Source organism: Diabrotica virgifera, chromosome 2 (assembly GCF_917563875.1).
Source record: "Diabrotica virgifera virgifera chromosome 2, PGI_DIABVI_V3a".
Taxonomy (NCBI): Eukaryota; Metazoa; Arthropoda; class Insecta; order Coleoptera; family Chrysomelidae; genus Diabrotica; species Diabrotica virgifera.
This window is the reverse complement of record NC_065444.1, coordinates 76,359,408-76,379,053: the sequence shown is the minus strand read 5'-3', so window position 1 is coordinate 76,379,053 and position 19,646 is coordinate 76,359,408. Positions and strand designations below refer to the sequence as shown.

The 19,646-nt window shown below is 34.0% G+C and overlaps 1 protein-coding gene across 4 annotated transcripts in view; it reads right to left on the bottom strand.

The window, feature by feature from the left end:
- Positions 1-19,646, bottom strand: part of LOC114334513 (V-type proton ATPase 116 kDa subunit a 1) — a 189,568-nt gene that overhangs the window by 36,737 nt on the left and 133,185 nt on the right. For all 4 annotated transcript variants that reach the window (XM_028284567.2, XM_028284565.2, XM_028284566.2 and 1 more), the window contains exons 4-6: positions 16,520-16,864; positions 16,102-16,278; positions 468-680 (exon numbers count right to left, since the gene is read on the bottom strand). In XM_028284567.2, coding sequence (XP_028140368.2) covers positions 468-680; positions 16,102-16,278; positions 16,520-16,864 — 735 coding nt within the window. The remainder of the gene's footprint in view (positions 1-467; positions 681-16,101; positions 16,279-16,519; positions 16,865-19,646) is intronic.

Sequence of the window (19,646 nt, the reverse complement as noted above, 5' to 3'; positions counted from 1 at the left end):
ATCATAACAGATCCGTGGAATAGGCCTACTGGGAAACCACGTTAAAAAACGCGCTAAGTATTACACTACCCCAAAGGTGGTGTGGAAACGTGTGCGCATATTATGACGATTACAATATTTGAATCGTTGTATCTCAAAAACGGTGGCTCTTAGGAAAAAAAAGTAATAAGACATTTTTTATAGATAATTATCTAATCGCTGAAAATCGCTAAAAACTATATTTGGTGACCTTTGATCCCGCGTAAATTTTTTAGCTTGGGTCGGATTTATGAGGACTTTTTAGATTTCATTTATGATGGTATTTTGAACAATCCTGCCAATTTTCAGCTTGATGGTAATTTTTGTAACCTCGAATGTGTAAGTTGACCGGAGTAAATATTCTTCTTAGTTTTACCAGCCAAGAAAGCGTTTCCGAACATTTATCGATACTTTTCTACAGAAAACATTTAGAAAACAAATATACTTACAGATCCATCGGCTAAAGCCTTCTGGACAACAGGAATATCGTTGCTTGGTACCCAACATTCGCCTATTAAACATTTCTTGGTGACATCCATGTTGAAGAAGTTCAAAGTGTGGTATATAGCCTTCATTTTGCTTACCATTATACTCCAGTTCTGTAATTCTTTGGCAACGCTGACCAGTACTCGTTGACGATGATCTCTTGTTTGATTTAACACCTGTAACATTGTTTACGTAAATTTTTCGTACTAAATAAAGAAGTCGTGCGTTCTACATTATGTTTGACACTTGATAAGTCTCAATCACGATATCATTAAATTAGTAAAGCCAATATAACGGGAAAAAACAAAACAAGCAATTAGCTATTCACCCTCACTGTAAATGTTTTAACCCATGTAGAATGTGCAGCTGATTTACCGCTAAGTTAAAGTTTTAAATTTTAAACTATTACACTTAACGTTGGAAAATTCTCAAGAATGAAAAATCGGAGAATATTCTCGATATGGAGAATTTTCTGAGAATGAACCACATGACGCACTTAAGAATATTGTTGAAGATGAAAAATAGGGTTTTAAAAATCATGATCTTATATACAAAATTATGAGACGAAACAACTTCTTTGTATATAAAATGTATGTGTTCTTTGTATATAAAAAAATACAAAAACAACAAAAAACACAAAATTTATTTGATAAAAAAATGAAATTTTCTTCTTGACAGCAAATAATCGATGGAGTATGATAAAAGATGAGACCTCAGATTCAGAATCTATTTCTATCGGTAGCTCATCCTAGTCATCTACATTCTGCATTTCAATGTACTGATGAGAAGTTGTGGGATTTTGTTTTTCACGAGAGGCCAGCTCAGTCATGGATTGGTCTAGGTCTAACAATTTTAAATTGTGAGCAATAAAAGTTACCTTACGAGCCCGTTCAGCCGTGAGCCGGTTTATTTTAGAGGAGTGGATAAAAAATCCATAAGTACTGAAACTTCTTTCAGTCGCTGCACTGGATGAAGGCATGCTTAATATATCAACTACTATTTTAGTTAATTTTGTTCCGAAACATGTACCTTTTCACCATATGATTAAGTCTAGTCTTTCAATTGATTTTACAACGTATGGTTTTCCATAGACGGAAGAAGAGGGTCAGGTCGAAGAAGAACGTCATGGCTTAAAAACCTGAGAGAATGGTATAACAGATCCTCTGCATCCCTTTTCCGAGCTGCCGTTAACAAAATTGCTATAGCCAATTTGATAGCCAACGTTCGATAATCGAGCACGGCACATGAAGAAGAAGAAGGTTTTCCAAAAAATCCCTCCTTAGACCGATAAAGTGCCAAATCTGCCATTATTTCATCCGACTCATCAGCATATTTTAAAGTTGCTAAATTATCTACAAACTCAGTTTCCTCAACTTGTTCTTCTCTGTTTAAATGAACACCATTCTAAATATTTGCACGTTAATATTGCACCAAAACAATAAATATTGACACTGTAAACACCCTTGCTAGTGGTTCATGGGATTGGCAAAAACAATATACCTACATATTTTATAAATTATAATAATTTGACCCGTGTCTAGTTTTTATTTTTGTTTCGGTTTTTGAAAATATAGAAAATTTTTGCCGATAATATTCTTGAGAGAATTTTCTGGCCGAGAATATTCTCTTGAGAATATTCTCTTTTAACATCACTAATTACACTTTATCTAGTTACTTGTTAATTATTTAAACTCTATGTAGCAATACCTCTCTCTACCAAGAACAAAAGGCTAAAATCAGAATAAAAAGCCAAAATCTGGAAAAAAACAATATCGAGAAAGGAGTAAGACAGGGATGTGTCCTGTCACCTTTGCTGTCTAGAGTTTACTTTGAGAAGATATTTAAGAAAGCTTTGGAAGGCACCTCGGATGGTATAACTATAAACGGTCTATGTACCGGGTGTCCCAATAAGAATGGCTCTCGGCCATATCTCAGGAACGGTTTATAGTAGAGCTTTGAAATAAAAAATTTTGTAACAAAAGTTGCCTCAGGAAAAGCCTGGAAATTATTTTCATAATTGTGGGTCCACCGCTAGAGGGCGTAATTGAATATCAAAAATAAAAAAATCTAAATTTTACAAAATTTTCCCAATGAAGGGGCACTGGAAATCCGATTATTGTATTCTTCATCAAATTCTGCGCATATTTGATTTAACAAGTTTAACTCTACCTTTGCAAATAAGAGGTGGGGGTGAGTGGGAACCTTGTTATGAAAAAATGGCTGTAAGTCCGGTTCTGCTAAATCAAATTTTGAAAACTGGGTCTTGTTGAAGACAGATCTTTTTCTTCAATGTAAGCGTGATAATTCTGAACCATCCTAATAAGTAATAAGCCAGCTGGGAGGCGTTATTTAATTTTTTGCAGAAATCTAGTTTTCTTTGGAAAATATTAAATACAAGTATGCATTTTTAATCATACTTTATAAAATTAGATTAAATTTGCAATAGAATAGCGAAAACCGCATGTCGATACCTTTTGTCTATCTCAAGATATCTCGAAAAACGTGTAAATTTTATACATAACTGTTACCATCACCGGTAAACTAAGTTAATGAAAAGTAGTGTGCTGTGGAAAAAAACAAAATAACATTTTCCAGATGTCAACGTATAAAAATATAATTAATTAAAACAACAATATAAAGAGAAACAATACTATTAAAATTAAATATAACACAGAACAAAAAGAACTACTTAGTGACGACCTAAATATTCAAATTGTTGCCCATCATACACTACTCTAGAATACATTATCCAGAGAATACTAAACGCCATTCAAAGCATATCGAGAGCAGAAATTGAGACTGCTGTTCAATCTACTCTTGAAAGAGTAAATGTTTGCAACGAAAATGATGGGTAAAAATTTGTACGTTTATGTCATCACTAAATAGTTGTTTTTATTTCTTTGTAATAAGGCTTTCCAACGCTTCTCATTTGTTTCGAGCCTCTGTCATATGCCGTATAATCCATGTATATTATTAATATACGAGATATGAACGAGGCTCGAAACAAATGAGAAGCGTTGAAAAGACCCAATATACGTTGACAGCTGGAAAATGTTTCTTTGTTGTCTCCATAGCACACTACTTTTAATGAATTATTTCGTTTACCGGTGACAGTAACAGTTATGTTTTTAAATTTACACGTTTTGTAAGATATCTCGAGATAGAAAAAAGGTATTAACATGCGGTTTTCGCTATTCTGTTGCTAATTTTGTCTAATTTTGTAATATGGTATTAAAAATGCATGTTTGTATTTAATATTTTCCAAGGAACACTAGATTTCTGAAAAAAAATAAATAACGCCTTCTAGCTGGCATATTACTCAGTAAGTTGGTTCGAAATCATAACTTTTACATTGACGAAAAAGATCTGTCTTCAACAAGACCAAGTTTGCAAAATTTGATTAAGTAGAACCGGACTCACAGCCAGTTTTTCATAACAAGGTTCCCACTCACCCCCACCTCTTATTTCCAAAGGTAGACCTAAACTTGTCAAATCAAATATGCGTAGAATTTTATGAAGAATACGACGATCGGATTTCCAGTGCCCCTTCATTAGGAAAATTTTGTAAAATTTAGATTTTTTAATTTTTGGTATTCAATTACGCCCTCTAGCGGTGGTCCCACAATTATGAAAATAATTTCCAGGCTTTTCCTGAGGCAACTTTTGTTATAAAATTTTTTATTTCAAAGCTCTACTATAAACGGTTCCTGAGATATGGCCGAGAGCCATTCTTATTGGGACACCCGGTACAGTGTGTCTGCGTAACTTGGAACCATATGGGAAACTTTTTTAATATCAATTTTACGAAAAAAAGATATTCTTCATAAAGTGCTCTGCATAGTCTAAAACCTAAGATGCAATCATCAGATATCAAATTTTATCAATAATATACGAGGTATGTCAAAAATATGCATTTCGCTCAAGAGTAAAGTGCCTCTATATTTCCCAATATCGAAAATTGTTATTAGGAAAAGTTTTTTGTAATTAAAAATTATGTTATAATATGCATTTACGTTCTTCTAATTAAAAAATTTTTTTTTGAAAATTTTCCTCATATTACGGATACCCAACATCATTTCTATTTAAGATAACTCCGTTATTATTAATTTTGAGGAAAAAAGTTATTCTTTATAAAAATGTCTGAATAGTCAAAAAACTAAGATGCAATCATAAGATATCAATTTTTTTCAATTTTATACGAGGTATGTCAAAAAATATGATTTTCGCTCAAGAGTAAAATACCTTTATAGTTCACAATATTTCAACTAGAAGGATGCAATTGCATATTGAAACATAATTTTTAATTCCGAACAACTTTTTATAACAAAAATTTCAATATTGTGAAAAATAAAGATACTTTACTCTTCAGCGAAATCCATATTTTTTGACATACCTCGTATAAAATTGACAAAATTTAATATCTTATAATAATTGTATCTTGGTTGTTAGACTATGCAGAACTGTTTATAAAGAATAACTTTTTTTCGTAAAATTAATAATAACGGAGCTATCATAAATAAAAATGATGTTGGGTGTCCGTGATTTAAGAAAAATTTACAATTTCTTTTTCAATTAGAAAGTGTAAATGCAGATTATAACATAATTTTTAATTACAAACAACTTTTCTTAATGACAATTTTCGATATTGTGAAATATAAAGGCACTTTACCCTTGAGCGAAATTTATAGTTTTGGACATACCTCGTATATTATTGATAAAATTTGATATCTGATGATTGAATCTTAGGTTTTACACTATGCAGAGCACTTTATAAAGAATTACTTTTTTTTCGTAAAATTTATATTAAAAAAGTTTCTCATATGGTTCCAAGTTACGCAGACACGCTGTATAAATAACCTGGGATACTCTGATGGTCATTCTGGCAGATAATGATGAAGTACTGCTACACCTAATGGATCGAGTAATGACAGCCTGTAGAGAATTTGGAATGAAATTGAATACAAAGAAGACAAAAACGATGGTCATCAGCAATCACCAAAACAGAAGGGTGAAGGTCAATGTAGAGGGAACAGATCTGGAAAGAGTAACAAGAATAACGTACCTTGGAAGTAATATTGTTGAAACTTAAGACCACTCACTAGAGATAATAACACGTCTGGAAAAGGCACGTACAGTGTTTAAAAAAATGCAAAAAGTCCTATGCAACCGCCAGCTAGGTAGGGGAGACCGGGACTGGTTGGCGCACCGGGTTGGTTGACGAAGTGCGATTTTCTTAAAACTAAGAAACGTGGCAATCACGTGTTTACATAAGTTCTAAGGCCTCCTACAAAGCACACTCTCGGAAGATAGTTTCAGTTTGGCGCGATTACTAGTAGTGTGTACAGTAGGTTTTGTAGTTTTTTTACAGTGATGAGTACATTTTTATTTCCATACATTTTTTGTTCTAGAAATCCGATTTTTAAAGATAATAATTCGTTCTTTGCTTTGTATTAAAGCTTGGAACTACGACTATAAGATACAGTTATTATATTTTCTAAAAATTAATTAATATAGAGTCGATTACCATAAATACCCAAACATGCGCTCTGGGGCTGGTTGGCGCATTCGATGAGGGGCTGGTTGACACATGCGTCAAGCATCCAAGACCAAAAAAATATAGTTTTACTGATTTGAAATTTTGCAGATTCAAACCATTCCGATGATTTATATAGAGAACCTTCAAGTTTTGAAAATCCCACAAAACTATCTAACCAATCCAACGAACAACTGCAACCATAGTGTTTGAAGGAACTTAATGCTCACAAAAATATTGAAAAATCTTTGAGCAAACCTGATGAAGGGTCGAAGTTGGGCTCAAAGGAACTTTACCCTTCTAAAAGTAATCAATATTTTTTTTTTGTAAAATATTCAATCTTTTATAATATCGCAGACCGCTTAGATGAAACCAATTAACAACATTCGCAGCCAGGATGTTCAAAGTAACACGATTCACTCTTCAAAAAAAAAAAAACAAAAATCAATCCAAAATCAAAATAAGAACTCTCCTCCGAGTCCGTTCCTTTTGAAACCACTACCAAAAGCAGACCCGGCCCTAGGGATTTTGCCGCCCTGGACAAGATCGGTGACCGCCGCCCCCCTCCTCTCTTGGTAGACCCATGACTCACCACATTCCTTCAGCGAGCGCCATCTTAAACCACAATTGTATTTTTATTGATGTGTACTTTGTGTTAAATTATATAATAGGCCTTTTTCCACTTTATTTGAACGCTACCTGCTTAAAAACACATATCTTTTGCAATATTTTCATGAAATTTTACGAGATTATTATATGTATATTAACACTCTTTAATATCCAAAAACTCACTATCCATAATTACACCATTACTTTTTTAAGTAAGTAGCACTTTTATTGCCTTAACACCAGAAATGTCTTTTAATAATTCTCCAAGATCCAGGGACTCAGCTATTTCGTGTTCAATAGAGATTGTCGCTAGAGAGTTCCTGGAATATATGTAGTTGATCTTAATTAAGTATTTATTAGTTTTAACTTTGAAAAGTTTCTCTTTCCAGAGGCACTGTCACTAGTAGGGTTAATAAAATCCGCAAAGCAACATTAACGTTGGGTGCGAAATCAAAAACATACACTCTAATCATTTTTAGGGTATCTAGAGGTGTAGGTACTCTTGTTCTTCATAATCGTGGAGAGTACTTTGAGTTCATCTTTTATATCAGCATAATTTAGATCTTTTAACTCATTAAAAGCTAAATCATCAAATAGCTTAAAACATTTATCTGATAAATCACTAACAATTATATCATTAGTTTGGTTTATGTCGTACAAAAACTCAAAAATTTCACCACACCTCTTGATTTGCTGAAAATTATCGCTTGCATGCATTAACGGTTGTGATTATAATTTTTAAATAGAAGTTAACTGGATAAATAGAAGTCTCTGGATCTACATAGGTCAATACTTTCATCTTCAGCCTCATAGCCAAATTGTCTTTTCACTTTCCTCTTTCTTGCTATGACTGTGCCTCCGATTCTTGAGTTCTCAATTTCTAACTTTGATGCCTAGCTCTTTTGCATCATTGTATATGTCAAATAGCCCTGGAATTTTAAATCGCTTCTGAGAGACATAAAATTGATTTCCGTTTTTTTCTAATACTTAAACCGACTTGATACACTCCCATATCGATACTCTGCAGTGATTTGCTGACTACGTTGATGTGAAGTAAACTATTATGCCATTTTATCACAGAGCAAAGAAAAGTAAAATCACGGATTTGGTTTGCCAAACAGCTTGCTTCATGAGCAACCGTTTTATCGTTGTTATTATTGGCAGTAATTTCTATAAGAGCATCGTAAATTTCTTCAATTTGGTATCTGATGAGAGTAATTGCATTAATTCTACTTTCCCATCTAGTTTCGGACAAACGTTTCAATGTTAGGGTAGAAATATGATTTTTCAGTATAGCCCAACGATGAGTAGATGCTGAGAAAAAGTTGTACATTTTTGTCGCTAAGGAAAAGGAAGAAACTGCAAAGTGTGCGGCTTTAGCAGCATTGTTCACGACTAAGTTGAGTGAATAGCTAGACCTTGGGACAAAAAATGCTCTAGGATTTAGTTTCAAAATTCTGTTTTGAGCTCCCAAATTCTTCTTTCATGTTTGCTTCATTATCATACAATTATCCTCTCATATCTTCTAAAGGTATTCCCAATTCATTCAGTTTTGCAAAATAACTCATGTAAGTCCCAAGCTAGTGGTTTCCAGTACAGGCACAAATCCAAAAAAATGTTCTGCAATTTTAACATTTTATGAACAGGAACCTTAATCGACAAAACGTGCAACAATAGTCATTTATTCCGCTCAGAAATATCAGGTGTATTCTTTTTCTCATGATCATCTTTCAGTGCGACACAGTTTTTCGATTTCTTTCTAACGCATTAAATTGTATGTGACAGAAAAAAAGGCACGTCGGTGATTACATTTCGTCGATGACATTTATAACATTTATTCCAATTATTCTAGTTGTCGATAGATGGGGCCATAATAAAAAAAATTATTATTTTTTAATTAGATAATAATATTACAAATATAATCTGTATAATTTATAAGACTATACAAATCAAAGAAAATACCATTTTATAAATGCAAGAAACACATTTGATTTGTTTTTATTCCAAATTGAAAATAAAATGTGACAACTGTCAGATTTAACTAAAATGTCATGTTAGAATAAATGTCAAAATGTGTATTATCACGGACTTACCCTTTTTCCTATCATTTTTTACGCACTGAAAAATGATTGCTGATTTCAAAAAGTTTAAATTTTATTTTTGATTTGGTCATGGAGGAGCTGAATAATTTCGTTTTGAGTGCGTTTTCCCAAGTAGTGATGCTGATCCCACTATTCTTATGCGATGAAGGAGAAGGCGGTGTTGTCGATTTCCCGTCGAATAAACCTTGCAATTGTGATTGTTTCACTTATGTAATTCTCGTTTTTACAGTTGCATTTTTGCCGCTCTTGTTCATAATATTGATTTTTTATAATTTGAAAAACATAATAATTAATCATTTTTTCAATTCCAAAAATTGGCTGTCCTCTAAAATTTGCCGCCCCTAAATCTGCCACCCTGGGCAGCCGCCCAGTTCGCCCACCCCTGGGGCCGGGCCTGACCAAAAGTAGCGGCTAGAAATCAGGATGCTAAATATAAAAGAAGGAAGCAAGAGACAGCAATTTTAACCGACACCCCAACAAAAACAAGCTCTCGAAGAAGTGCAAAATAATAGTAAAACTCTTAAGAGAAACAATTGCCGAGGTAAAAAAGCCGAATCAAAAAAAGAAGAAAATTGATAAAGGCATCGACTTGGAGGGTGAAGAATGCTTCTGTCTCTTTTATTTAGACACGTATCAAAACAGCGCTTCATCAGAAAAGTGGATACAATGTAGTAGTTGCAAAAAGTGGGCACAGGAAGCCTGTGCTGATGATCCTGGAATTTTTTTTGTTTGCATAAATAATTGTGAAAGCGACTAACTATCTGAAATTAAGTATACTTAGAGAATATGTATTTGGTCACATATTTTTGTTTAAATCTTTTCCAATAAATAAAAGAATAGTATATTGTACAACAAGAGAGAAAAAAGACATATTTCTCACGAGCGAGTGCCGCAAATCAAGCGAGAGAGAAATTTGTCATTTTCTCTCGTGTTGGACACTGTACTTTTTCTATGGATGCGTTTTTGTCAATAGTTCAAACTTCAAAATTAAATAATTTAGGTGCTTTTAGATATAGTATATGCCTAAATTGAAATAAAATACATAATATATACACATAGGTATTTAATATTCTTAATATTTATATAGTTTATTTATTTAAAATTATAATTCTCAGTTGAACAGTCTTAAAAGGTAATTTTTGATAAGTTTTGACAAGTTTGAACCCATTTTGTTTGACAAAAATAATTGTGTTTGTATTGTGCATGTTACCATGGAAATGGCGATCATATGTGTGTAAACCGGCGGTGAACCCGTGAGAAAAATTATTTCTCACTGCAATGGCCGACTTTTCTCACTGCCTGAGAAATTGTTCATTTTGAATGTATGTAAGTAGTGAGAGAAGTTGCACATTGTATAGCATCCATAGAAAAACGATTTATTACTTTTATTTTATTCAAAATTTGGTTACACTTAAAGTAAAAAAAAAAGATTTTATGCTGTTGGTTTTATGCCTAATTTATTATTTGAGTTTAATTTAGATTCTAGAACTTTAAATACATCATTGATTTTCATAGGATATAGGGTTTTTGTGTACTATTTTGTTGTTTTGTTACTTTATTATAACATGGGCGTCAACCAACCACATGTGTTGCGTTTGGCGCACAGTGACATATATTTTTCTTTCTCAAATTGAACATAAAGTACAGTCTGTAAGATGTTTATTTTTACAAAATATCTTGCGCAAAAGATTAGATTTTCATACATTGAGAAAAAAGTTGTATGTACTAAATCTTTTAATTTAGCATCTAGATACAAAAATATAAAAAATGCGTCAACCAGCCCCGGTCTCCCCTATCTCATTGAGAAGTAGGATACTTAAACGCTATGTTTTCTCCACCTTGCTCTATGGTGTTGAAGCCTGGACAATAATAGAAGCAACCCAAAAAAGAATCCAATCATTCGAACTCTAGTGTTACCGTAAAATGCTCAGAATATCGTGAACAAGGAAAGAGATCTAATCTAATGCTTATATTTAATCACACGACCCCTTCTTATTTAAAAAAATTATCGATTACGTCATCACGCCCAGATGGATGACGTCACTAGTATGATATATGTATATGCCAAAAAATCATAGTTTAAAAGTAAAAATCAACATGTTTAGGGATTTATTTCCAAAACGGCCTATTCACGAAAAAATGAATTTATTCCAATCTTTACGTTCACACTATATGGTAGGAGAGCCCAAGCGGGAATTTTTGCAGTTACTCGAGCGCGTCAGATTATCATATGGGGAGAAACCTGGTGCCCTGCAGATGTACCTCTACCATATACTGGCTCTTAACACAGGGGAGTTCGTTAAGGGGGCCAGAAAAAAATCTATCCTTATAAATACTCGAAATTGTCAGATTAAGATAAGTTAAGGACATACAAAACAGTGTATATTTAAAAAATCTGACGATTTGAGCGGGGCGTAAGGAAATGGGTGAGTTAAAAAGTTTCACAAAAAAAAGCGAATAATTCGCGAAATGAACGTTAGATCGAAAAAATAAAAAATACGTTTTCAATATTTTTCAAAAATCTATCGAATTATACCAAACATGACCCACCAGGGAGAGGGGTGGGGGGTAAGTTTAAAATTTTAAATAAAAATCCCGCGATATTTCGCAAAATAAACATTAGATCGAAAAACTGCAAAATACACTTAATCAGTATTTTTGAAAAATCTATCGAATAGTACCAAACACGACCCACCACAGAGGTGAGGTGGGGGGTTACTTTAAAATCTTAAATAGGAGCCCCAAATTTTTATTCCAGATTTGGATTCTTTATGTAAAAATAAGCAACTTTTATTCGAAAGATTTTTTCAAATTATGGATAGATGGCGCTATAATCGGAAAAACGATTGTTGGTAATGGAAAATTCAATTAATAATGGAAAGTCCCCACTAAAATGGAAAACTTTACTTAACTTTTTTTGGTTTTAGGACATACTCTTCACAACCCAATAGGTCCCCAAAGCGCTCGAGTGACTGCACATTTAGCATACTTCGCTCCCCTACTATTATGTAGATAATACTATATTAATAACTTCAGTTTTATACGTCATACGCAAATAACGTTACAGCAGTAATTAACGCGTTGTTTGTTGGATTATTTGAAATATTGGACGTTAGGAATATTATTATTAGAAGTATGTATAAGTAAATCTCCCAGTGCATGATAATAGATATGTTTATTTGATGTTCTGGCAGAATTTGTTTAACGGTAAGCTCCAGGTATCGTAAACAGATAAAAATAGTATTGTAATGTAAACTGTTTAATCAATAAATTTCAATAATATGTAACATTGTGTAGCAATACTAGGGCTAGTTGAATTTTTCGCGGAATGATCAAAATATGTTTAAGGTTCCGAAAAATGAATTTCTTCTTTAAAGATATTCTTCTTGATTTATGTGGTGTTATAGGCGCGTCTTAAGGATTTCATTAGTGACCGTATGACTAATGCCAGATTGTTCGTATAATCAAAGAGCGTAAATTAGAATATCTAAACCAGTGGTTTTCGATGTTTTGAGTCATGTACCACAAACTTCTTATAATTATCTTTGGTACCACCTAACTGAAATACTTATGAAGGTAGGTAATCTAATTAACTACAAATATGCTGGATTTTGGCTGTGTTTTTGCGTTTTGTGTACTACCGCACATAATGATATCTACCACGAGTGGTACATGTACCACATATTGAGAAACCCTAATCTAGACCATATTATGAGAACTAAACTGAAATATGGCCTATTACAACTCGTTCTTTAGTGTAAGGTGTATAAAAAACGAGGATCAAGGAGAAAAATAATTTCTTCATTCAAAGCCTGAGAAAATATCTACAACTGAACTATGCCGAATAGCTTCCACCAAAATAAGAATAGCCATGTTAATCTCCTTCTTCTTCTTTATGTGCCGTCTTCTACCGAAGGTTGGCGACCATCAAACGATAGGTTTCTCTGTTTTGTGCCGCATGTATTATGTTCGCAGCTTCTGGTATTTGAAACCATTCTCTCAAGTTTCTCAGCCAGGATTTCTTCTTCCTGCCAAACCTCTTCTACCTTCAATCTTGCCTTCGACGATAAGCTGTAGCAGACTGTACTTATCATTACGGAACACATGGCCCAGGTATGACGCTTTCCTCCTTTTAACAGTTGTTAACAATTCCAACTCTTTACCCATTCGTCTCAATACCTCTGTGTTGGTCACTCTGTCTGTCCAAGGAATTCTCCGTATGCGTCGATACAGCCACATTTCTAGAGCCGCTAACTTCTTTATAGTTGCTGCTGTTAACGTCCACCCTTCTACTCCGTAAAGTAGCGTAGAGAGTACATAGCATTTTGTGGCGCGCCATCGGAGGTTAACGCTTAGGTTGCGGTTGCTTAAGAGCTTTCTCATTTTTATGAATTTGGATCTTGCTATTTCAATTCGGATCCTAATCTCTACGTCTGGGTCCCACTTATCATTTACTGTATATCCCAGATATTTAAATCGGTGTACTCTTTCAATACGTTCGGCTTCAATATTCAGGTCGATATGTTCAGGTCAAATTGGTTGCCAGTTGTATTTACTCTATTTAGCACCATCTGTAAATCTTCGATGTTATCGGCTAGTATAACAGTATCATCTGCATATCGAAAATTACTTATTGGTACGCCATTAATCTTGATGCCCTCATTGTACTCTTCTAGTGCCTCTAGAAATATTTGTTCCGTGTACACGTTGAAAAGCAGTGGCGAAAGAATACAGCCCTGTCTAACCATAATGTCCATTCTTTATGTGGGCTGTTTGATTCCAATATAGATTTTTTATAATCTGGATGTCCTTAGTGTCAAGTCCTGAAAGATGTAATAGTTCTATGAGTTTGTCATGTTTGATAGTATCAAATGCTTTCTCATAGTCGATAAAACAGGCGTAAACATCTTTCTGTTGATCCAGGCATTTTTGAATCAAGACTTGTATTGCAAATAGGGGCTCTCGAGTTCCAAAACCGCATCTAAAACCGAACTGTGTTTTACTTATGCTGTGTTCTAATTTTGCTCGTATTCTGGAATGGATAATACGCAAGAATACTTTAAGGGTATGACTCATTAAACTTATAAGGCGATATTCGCTACACGTCTTAGAATTGGATTTCTTGGGAAGGGGCACAAATGTAGATTTCAGCCAGTCCGATGGAATTTGACCAGTATCGTATATCTTATTGAACAGTTTCAATACTACATTCATGTTGTTCTCGTTAAAAACTTTTAAAAATTCGACTGGTATTTCATCGCATCCTGTTGCTTTCCCATCTTTCGTTTGATCTATAGCTTTTATCACCTCACTTTTCAATATTTTTGGTCCATTCAGATCAAGAGAGTTCGTAGAAATATGACGATAATCCGTAAACAAATCTTTTATGTAAATTGCCCAAGTCTGTAACTGTTCTTCTTTATCTACAATAAGTTTGTTGTTCTCGTCTATTAACTTACCAAACTGTTTTTTCTTGTAAGTATAAGAAAACTCCTTAATTTTTTTATGCATGTTAAAACTATCGTGTCTTCGTTCTAGCTCTTCTATCTCTTGACATTTTTCTTGTAACCATTTCTCTTTGGATTCTTTTATCTTTCTGCTGACAGTTCTATCCAGTTCTTTATATTGTTCGGGATTATTCTTATTTTCCCTCCTTCTGTCCATGAGGTGTAATATTTCATCTGTCATCCATTCGTTATTCTTCTTCCGCTCGTAGTCACCAATTACTTCTTTCGCACCGTTGCATATAGCGTCCCTTAAGTTGATCCAGTCTCTTTCAATATCATCCGTATTTGTTGTTAAAGCAACATTACTATTAATGCTATTTGTAAGCTTGACTTTTATCTCGGGATTTCTAAGTTGATCCATATCTAATCTTTTGTTATTCTGTTTCTGGATTAAGGTTTTTAGTCTGACTCGTAATTGGGCTACAAGAGGATTATGGTCAGAGTTTATATCAGCTCCAGGATATGTTTTGGCTGATATTATTGCGTTACGGAATCGTTTGTTGATTGTTATAAAGTCTATCTGATTTCTAACGATGTACCCAGACTTGTCCTGTGGTGACCTCCAAGTGTACAATCTTCTTAATGGTAACTTAAACCAAGTATTAGTGATAATTAAGTTTTTCTCCTGGCAAAACTGTATTAGTCGATCACCTCGTTCATTTCTTGTTCCCAACCCATACTTGCCAACTACATCACTGACTTCGCCTTTTCCTATTTTGGAGTTAAAATCTCCCATTACCATGGTTATGTCTTGTTTCTTTAGGTTTTTTATGATTTCGTCTAATTGTTCGTAAAACTCTTCAATTTCTTCTCCAACATCCGGAATAGATAGGCACCTTAAGAAGAAGAACATATTCTATCTTTCCTATCTTTAGAGAAATATACTTTTCTCCAGTCATGTTTTATTTTTGACACTGAGAATCCAGTTGACTTTCAGCAACATATAGCAAAGCTTGATAATTCATGCAGGATTTTCACGGATGGTTCAAAATCGAGATTGGGAGTTGGATGTGCTGTATATATTCCGGATCACCAAGAATCCTTGATGTTCAAGTTAGATAAACAATGCTCCATATACTCAGATACTATATATGCAGAAATGTTCGCGATTTATCAAGCTCTAGAATGGGCTGTCAACAAAAAAATTTCTAACAAGCAAGTTGTAATTATGTCAGATTGAAGGTCCTCGTTATTAGCTCTAGAAAACTCACGTAAACATTTATATAAAAATAGCCTTATCGTCAAAATTTTAGAAAACCAACTAAAACTACTGGAAAAACTGACTTCTGTAACTTTCGTCTGGGTAAAAGGACACATTGGTATTTCCGGTAACATGAAAGCAGACTTTTTTGCTAAAGAGGCAATCTTAAAATGATCGGAAATAACTTAGCTAGATAGAAGAGATCTAACAGCTACTCGCAAGAAAAGTCTGAAACAAAATTGAGATATTGAGTGGTACGCTTTCTGCAATCGAAGCAACAATCTCTACTCTACACCAAAATTCATCCTATTTTACCTACTGAGTTTTTTGCTCTCAGAAGTTATCCCAATAGAAATATATATTCCATGTTTGTTAGATGTCTCTTTGATCATGCCACTGTCAAGACATACCTCTATAGATTTAACCTATCCTCCATACCTCTATAGGTATTTGATGTCATTTTCGGTTAAAATGACTCAAAATTATTGGACTCGTTTATCAATAGACACACGATGAATTGATCAAATATCGACTATACTTCTACTTCCTTTCATATTGTGTGAAAACCTAGTACTTACGAAGTTCAATTGATTGTTTAATATGAACTTACTTTCTTAATTAAGAAACAAATCGCTAGGTACTCACCAGGTTAAGATCCTCAAGACGAGTGCGAACACCTTTAAGCATATCGTTTCTTTCAGTGATCGTGTTTGGACAAGGATAGAGAGAAGCATGGAAGCCAGCACATACTTTCTTTATTCTTGTTTTTAACTGTTCTCCTTGAAAGAAGGCTGCGAAGACGGTCTTGTTGTATGCAATCCCCTAGAAATATCAAAATTTTCTAAAGACCACTTACGAAGTAATTAAACTATTTTCTTATGGCGTTTCTCTGCTATGTATTATATTTAATGGAAATAAACTTCAATTTCAATTAAAATTGAGGTTAATCCCCATTAAATCAAATAGATAACACTTTAGGAGTGTTTAATGACAATAGAGCCATTATCTAACACGATGCTTAATATAGCCTTGAATTTGCTAATAACGATTTTGTTTTACTCACCGTTGCGGGATCTTCCATAGGTGTCTCAATTTCGGCTTGCCTCAGGAAAACATTTCCTCTGGAAATACGCCACAACATTCTCTCAAAAGCAGGAACTCTTTCTCTATTGATTACTCCAGCTACGAAACCTAGACGGCCTCTAATGGAAGCATTGTGATCTTCAGCAGGTATAAGTGATTTGTGGACTGAGTCCGAGAGTCCGTTTGCTTCGTCTTGCTCGTTGAAGAACGCTTGTGTTTTCTCCAGAACGTGTTTGAGCTCGGTTAGTTCTAGGTAGTTGGACTTGAGGTTAACTGCACTTTCTGAGAGCTCTTTGATATCACCTTCGGTCTTTTCAAGGTGAGCCTTAAACACAATTTAAATTTTTAGTGATATAAGAATTATAATGTAAGTGTAAGGAAGAGCTAACACGGAGTCCAGGAAAAAGAAGAACTTAAGGGTTGGTTTGAATTTAAATCAAACAACTAGAAAAAAGAGAGGAACGAGTGGATAAAAGAGAATACAAAAGTTAGGGATGCTAGACAAGAAGTTACAAAATTATTTGCTGGAGAAAATATAAGACAAAAAAAAAGACCGATGAAACAAAATTCTTATAAATTGAAGATCGTGGGAATATAAACGAAGCAGAGTAAGGCCCCAAATGAGATGGGCAGATGAAATCAAGAAGTACGTGGGCTCTAGGTGGATGACTGTAACGACAGACAGAGAAGAATGGAAATGGAGTGGGGATGCCTATATCCAAAGATGGACCGAAGAAGACTAATTAGATAGATAGATAGAACTGTTTAGAGAAACTACATATAAAATCAAGATCGTCACAATGATCTCAAACCCACGAGGAGATGAAACGGAACTAGACGAAGAAATACATTTAAAACAGTTTAAAGCTGTTAAATTTAAAGTTGATTCAAAACTATAATATGAAATAAATAACGTATAATCATATTAAGTGATCAATACAGGGTGTTTCATTAATAATTGTCCATATAGTAACTGGAGAAACCTTAGCACAAAATACGAAGATTTAACCTAAAAGACTTAAATAAAACGTGGTTCCTTACTGAGTTACAGGGTGTTTTATCTAAAAATTAAAAAATTATTTTTGCTTAGCATTTTAAAACTATTTGACATATCCTTTTCATACTTTTCAGGAAGTATAGGTACTGTACAAACTACTAAATTATGTTAAACAAACTTTTCTGGCTGTTACCAGAGGCGTGCGACGGGGGAAAGAGAATGGTTGACCCTTTACAAATTCTACGCCACTGGCGGAATTGTTATTTTAGTCCAATGTTTGGATTCTCCAATACTTTCTATGAAAATAATATACTCTTCATTGGTAACGATAAAGTCATTAGTTTTCGAGATATTTGAAGTTGAAAATGCAACGGCACAGCTATTTTGGTTAATGTATTGTGCCCCTTCATTTTTAACTTCAAATATCTCGAAAACTAATAATTTTATCGGTACGAATGAAGAGTATGATAATAATAATAATATCGTATGGCATTTTTGCCGAAGAGATCCTTTCGGACAGTTCCGGCGCCATTTACATCTTTAACCCTGTTTCAAGTAACTAGTGGCGATGTACACTAGCCCAGGGGGACCGACGGCTTTACGTGCTCTCCGAGGCACGGTAGTATGGTAATTAACTATTTAGATGAGAAATAAGCCACAATTAACTTGAAAAAATAATTTTATTAACGTTTCGACGCCCAATTTGTGGCTTATTTCCCATCTAAATAGTTAATTATAAAAATGCCACAAGGAAATAGCTTCAGAACAACATTAAGAGTATTATATTTACATAAAAGTGTTAGAGAATCGAAAAATTGCACTAAAATAGTAATTCCGCCAGTGGCGTAGAACGTAGGAAGGGTCAACCATTCACTTTCCTCTGTCGTACGCCTCTGGTAGTAGCCAGAAAGGTTTATTTAATATATTTTAGTACGGTGTACAGTAAGTACCCACACCTTCTACCAAGTATGATAAGGATACGTCGAATACTTTTAAAGTACTGGATACAAATAGTTAATATTTATGTAATAGGTATGTTTGATTTAGAATTTAAAAAAATTTTGTACCCAGTACTTTAAAAGTATTTCAAATATCCTTATCATACTAGTCAAAAAGTGTAGATACTGTACACCCTACTATTGGATGTTAAATATGCGTGTCTGGCTACTACCAGAGGCGTACAGGGAAAAGTGAATGGTTGACCCTTTTCAAATTCAACACCACTGATGGAATTGCTATTTTAGGGTAACTTTTAGATTCTCCAATACTTTCTATGTAAATAATATACTCTTCATTCGTAACGATAAAATCATTATTTTTCGAGATATTTGATGTTAAAAATGAAGGGGCACAATAAATTAACGAAAATACATGTGCCGTTGAATTTTCAACTTCAAATATCTCGAAAAGTAATTACTTTATGGTTACGAATGTAGAGTACATTATTTTCATAGAAAGTATTGGAGAATCCAAATATTGGACTAAAATAGCAATTCTGCCAGTGGCGTAGAATTTGGAAATGGTCAATCATTCACTTTCCCCCGTCGTACGCCTCTGGTAATAGCCAGAATTGTTTAACGTAATTTAGTAGAGTGTACAGTACCTATACTTCCTGCCAAGTATGAAAAGGATAAGTCGAATAGTTTTAAAATGCTGAGCAAAAATAGTTTTTAAATTTTTAGATAAAACACCCTGTAACTCAGTAAGGAACCACATTTTATTTAAGTCTTTTAGGTTAAATCTTCGTATTTTGTGCTAAGATTTCTCCAGTTACTATATGGACAATTATTAATGAAATGCCCTGTATGATGGTAGGGGAGCCCAAGCGGGGATTTTGTGCGTTACTCAAGCGCGTCAGAAAATCACATGGGGAGAAACCTTATACCCTGTAATATAATCCTACCATATATGGACTCGTAATACAGGGGCGCGGTTTGAAGCCAGTTCGTAAAAAAATTTATCCTCAGAAAAACGTGAGCGCGTCAGAAGTTAAGTACATGTGAAGAACAGTGAATATTTTAAAAATCTGCCAATTTGAGCTTGACGTAAGGAAATGAGCGAGTCACAAAGTTGTAAAAAAACGCCATCTTGAAATATTCGAGTATGACTG